The 4,911-nt window shown below is 39.0% G+C and overlaps 1 protein-coding gene across 1 annotated transcript; it reads left to right on the forward strand.

Moving 5' to 3' along the window:
* Positions 1-1,980: 1,980 nt before the first annotated feature.
* JH06_4931 (hypothetical protein) lies at positions 1,981-4,864 on the forward strand (the record flags this gene model as incomplete). The annotated part of the gene is made up of 10 exons (XM_014669575.1): positions 1,981-2,007; positions 2,099-2,458; positions 2,488-2,707; positions 2,737-3,140; positions 3,164-3,512; positions 3,544-3,800; positions 3,831-4,078; positions 4,110-4,342; positions 4,373-4,774; positions 4,833-4,864. The coding sequence occupies 10 exons, from the start codon at positions 1,981-1,983 to the stop codon at positions 4,862-4,864; spliced, it is 2,532 nt and encodes an 843-aa protein (XP_014525061.1).
* Between the last annotated feature and the right edge of the window lie 47 nt (positions 4,865-4,911).

Genomic DNA, 4,911 nt, shown 5'->3' on the forward strand with positions numbered 1-4,911 from the left:
TTCACTTGAATCCATATCTATTGGAAGCTATTCATTCTGTCATTGTCATTCAGTTCGATTTGAGAGTAATGATTGAATGAAGGAGTAATAATCAGATCTGACATGTTTTCAATCCATGTATCTTTATCAAGGAGCATTTCAAGGAGATTGGGGAGATGATCGCAAATCGAATAGCACAGCTCCTTTCAATTATCGAAACACTCTAACAATGTAGAGTGATGAATAGAAGCAAGAATGATGATTAGATCTGAATCATCTTATTTCAATGCATATTCCTTCTATTTGTTTCAGATGTATTGGATCTGTTGTTTTGGAGAGTATGACTAATGAATTGAGTTGAGAGTAGATATTCCAATTCTTTCCTCAGGTAGTATCACTGGAGGTGATAATAATCAATTTGTGAGTGTTTATGAATTGAATGCAACGAGTTTGATTAACACTTGAAGATAAGATGTAGATGCTGTTACTCTTGAATCGTTTATTCGAAGCCGAAGTTCTTATGTCTAGCCCATTTCTTTGTTCATTTGAATACAATATATGATAATCATTGCTCTTACTGACCTAGAAGGAACTATCTACTGAGTTCTTCATATTATTTGAGAACAGACAATCAGCTAACAGTGTCATTCAGTAGATATTACAACATGGTGAATAGAGATAACTTTGAACGTTAAATCTTTCAGATGATCGGTCAAGAGTATTACTGGATAGTAGCAGAAGATAAATTGGAACAATGACAGTAGAAACTAGAGTACTGAGCCTTTCTTCATATAGACAGCGGTGTTAATTCATGTCTCCAACCTCGCTAACTTCAACAGGCCGACAAGAAGATGTACTGATATGAAGCGATGGACACTACTTCACCATGACCATCACGCACATCAAACTGAACCGAACGCAAATCACTCATATGAACTGCACATACATTCAAATGACTAAACGAACATACAAAGTGAAGCAACAACAACAAAACGACATCATTCAATACTACAATGCCAATTTCTTTGTTCTAGCAGCAACTTACCACAACTAACTGCTTGAGTTTGAAATCCTCCCACACCATTCAATGATTCGTAGGCTTTTCCCTTATTCTCTGTTTCTTCTGCTAAATCATTTGTAATGCGATCATCATACTCTTTGGAAGATAATCGTCCCTTTCACAAATAAACGACTCTCATTTATATTTGTCATAACATGAGATTCACCTATTCAATCACACTCCTATGTGGTAAGAAAACAGATGATCTAAGACAATGAAGTTTTCGAATGAGCATCAAGAGAAAAAAATGTATCGATGACATTCAATCATTAACATAGAATACAATAGAATGGAAATAGATAGGAGTCTGTTTATCACATCCAAAGCATGTATTCTAATTCTATCATGTATCAATATATATGATCCTGTACTATGCAGCAGATATATCATATTGCTTCAATACTCTGTATTCACTCTTCTTGTCTTTCTTATCACAATTTGGTCATTCAATTAACAGATTAGTTTACAAGATAATTGTATAGTTACTGCCTAAAAGAGAAGTTGAAAGAAGGAGATTGACACGAGCAATGAATCAGAATATAGAAACTGGTGAATTACATTACTTTCATGAATAAAGTAGAATGAGGGATAGAGAATGACGAAAAACACTCACTTCATGCACTATTACTCTTTTTTTGAACCGACAAACCCATGTCTGGAGTCGGAATTGTTAGGCCAAAAACTTATAATGATTTAGTGCGTAAAGGCGTCGTCTTTTCTTTGATGTCTAGCTCCGCCTAATTATGTTCCAGGACTTGGACGCGGTGCTAGAGGATTTGTTACACAGTAGTTTTTTTGGGTATTAGAGTGGTAATTTTCAGATCGGACATTGGACCCGCTAATGCTGTTGAATCTGTTTCTTTTTTGTCGTAGCATTGAAAATTAGACACAACCAGGAATGATGGCAAGTGCTGTAGCCAATATGGAAGAAGGAGGAAATTATGATTCCTTTACTGGACCACAAGAAAGTATTTTTGGGTATGAACCTATTTGAAGTGATACTGTAGGAATACTCCTTATGATGACGATGATAAAGAGGCAGATCAGATTTATGAGCAGGTAGATGCTAGAATGAAGGAAAGAAGGGAAGATCAGCGTCAAAAAAGAGAAAAAGCTCGCATTGAGATGCTATATGATGAACATATGGATCAGCAACGTCAATTTGAAGATTTAAAACGTGGATTGGCATCAGTAACAATGGAAGAATGGAATAATCTTCCTGAAATCGAAGATAAATCGCTCAAACGCAAACGAGAAAAGGAACGAGAAATATATACTCCGGTTCCAGATTCTGTTATTGAAGCAAAGCGAATGCGTGATTCCACTGAGATCTATCTTGATCCGCGACAGCAGGTGTTAGGTGGTTTTGAAACTCCCTCTGGAATAGCCTCAACTTCGTTAAGTGCTGCAAGAGAGAAGGTATGTTCAATATAGCAATAATAGTGTAGTTATTGTCTTTGAAACTCGATCATATGTCGGATAGTGTAAGTGGTCAAACAGTGATTGATCCCCGTGGTTATATGACATCTCTGAATAGTATGAAAAGTATCAGTGAGACAGAAATCGGTGATATCAATAAGGCGCGAGTCACTTTTCGAAGCCTCATAAATGCAGATCCAACTAATCCACAAGGTTGGATAGCAGCAGCACGACTAGAAGAACAAGCTGGTAGTACAACGAATTTGTTCTTATTGTAGGCAAATTGACAGCGGCCAGGAAGCTTATTAAGGAAGGATGTGAGAACTGTCCTAAGAGTGAAGCAGTGTGGTTGGAAGCTGTTCACTTACAGGATAAGGAGAATGGAAAGATTATTCTAGCTAATGCTGTTCAACAGCTCCCCAGATCTGTGAAGATCTGGCAAACTGCAGCCGATCTGGAAGATGATGTTGACAAAAAAAGGCGTGTATTGTGGCGGGCATTGGAGTTTATACCAAATTCTGTGGTACTATGGAAAGAAGCTGTGAGTCTGGAGAAGGAAGAAAGTGCGATATTGTTGCTGCGTCGTGCTGTGGAGCAAGTGCCTGAGTGTGTGGAATTGTGGTTAGCTCTCGCCAAGTTGGAAACTTATGAGAATGCTCGTAAGACACTGAATCGAGTATTGGTGTGAATGTTGATGAAGTGTAGGCACGTCTGGCTGTCCCTACGGAACCTTTAATCTGGTTCACAGCTGCTCAGTTAGAAGAAGCTAATGGAAGTATTCATCGAGTGGAGAGTATAATTGAGAAGTCAATCAAATCTCTTCGGAATAATGATGTGGTGATTGATCGAGAGAAATGGCTCCAGCATGCTTATGATATGGAGCGAGCTGGTGCTATTCAGACCTGTGGTGCTATTGTGAGGAATGTGTTGGGGATTGGAGTGGAGCCTGAAGATCGTCGTCGAACGTGGACCGATGATGGAGAGAAAGCCTTACGAGAAGGAGCCATTGAAACAGCGAAAGCTATCTTTGCTTTCACGTTATCTTCATTTCCAAGTAAAGATGAATAAGAAGAATGAATGGATAGGTCGTGAGGATCTTTGGATTCGAGCTTATGAAATTGAGGATGATTTTGGCACAATGGAATCAGCAGAAGCTCTGTTACGTCAAGCAGTTCAAGCTTGTCCTGCTTCAGAACCTCTTTGGCTGCTTCTCATTCAATTGAAGTACAAGAAACAGAAGGATTGTGACGGTGCTCGAATTGCTGTTGAGGATGCTATGAAAGCTAATGTTTCCAATCCAGCCATCCTCAGTAGTGAGCGACTGTGGCTGACTGCTTTCCAAGTATATTTGGTTGGGTATGGTAATTGGTAGATTGAATGGGAAGTGAACGATTATGATCGGGCTCGATCTATCCTTCAGCGTGCAAGAGTTAATTGCTCTAGTGGGCGTGTTTGGATGAAGAGTGCTTTGCTTGAATGGGAAATGAACCATGATACTGAGGAACTCTCCCTGTTAACAGATGGTATTCAATCGTATCCGGAATATGCCAAGTTATATATGATGTTGGGACAGTATTATCAACAACATGATGATATTGATCAAGCTCGTAATACATATCGGTACTCATAGTGGATAACATTGTTACATTAGAAAAGGATTACTCAAATGTCCATTCTCTGTTCCTCTGTGGTTATTGTATGTTCGATTAGAACGAGAATACACTTCTCTAACTAAAGCACGATCGCTTCTTGAGATTGCACGTCAGAAATGTCCTGATAGCGAGGATCTGTGGATTGAATCCATTCATATGGAGCGAGACGCTAAGAATGAAGCTCTTGCGAACCAGCTCCTTGCAAAGGCTCGACAGACTCTTCCAACAAGTGGTAAGAATCAGGAGAGATGTTTATTATCAGGGAGAATTTGGTCTGAGTCCATTATTACCATTCCCAAGATTCAACGTCGAACCTACATTTCCACTGCATTAAAGGAACATGAGGATGATCCTTATATCGTGATGGCTGCTGGAAAGCTGTTCTGGAGCATGCGAAAGAATGATCGTGCTCGTGTGTGGATGAAAAGGGCTGTTACGAAAAATCCTGATATTGGTGACTTTTGGGCCATTCTATATGTATTTGAACTTCAGAATGGAACCGAAAGTCAACAGAAGGAAGTCCTTCAGGATTGTGTCAAAGCTAATCCTCACCATGGGGAAATCTGGCCTGTGATTCGGAAACAACGAGAGAATCGGAGAAAGACAACAACAGAGATTCTTAAACTGGTTGCTGATCAGTTAAAGGATTCGATTTTGGAGTTTTGTAATTGGTATGTTTGTTCTTTTATCTTCACGTATATTAACAAACATTTCTACATTAGCTATCCTACAGACTCTTATCCTTTTCTTCTAATCGTTTCTGGAATACAGTGATAATCTCGTTCAGCATATCTGGATTCA

The sequence above is a fragment of the Blastocystis sp. subtype 4 genome (assembly GCF_000743755.1).
Source record: "Blastocystis sp. subtype 4 strain WR1 chromosome Unknown seqid_0484, whole genome shotgun sequence".
Lineage (NCBI taxonomy): Eukaryota > Bigyra > Opalinata > Blastocystidae > Blastocystis > Blastocystis sp. subtype 4.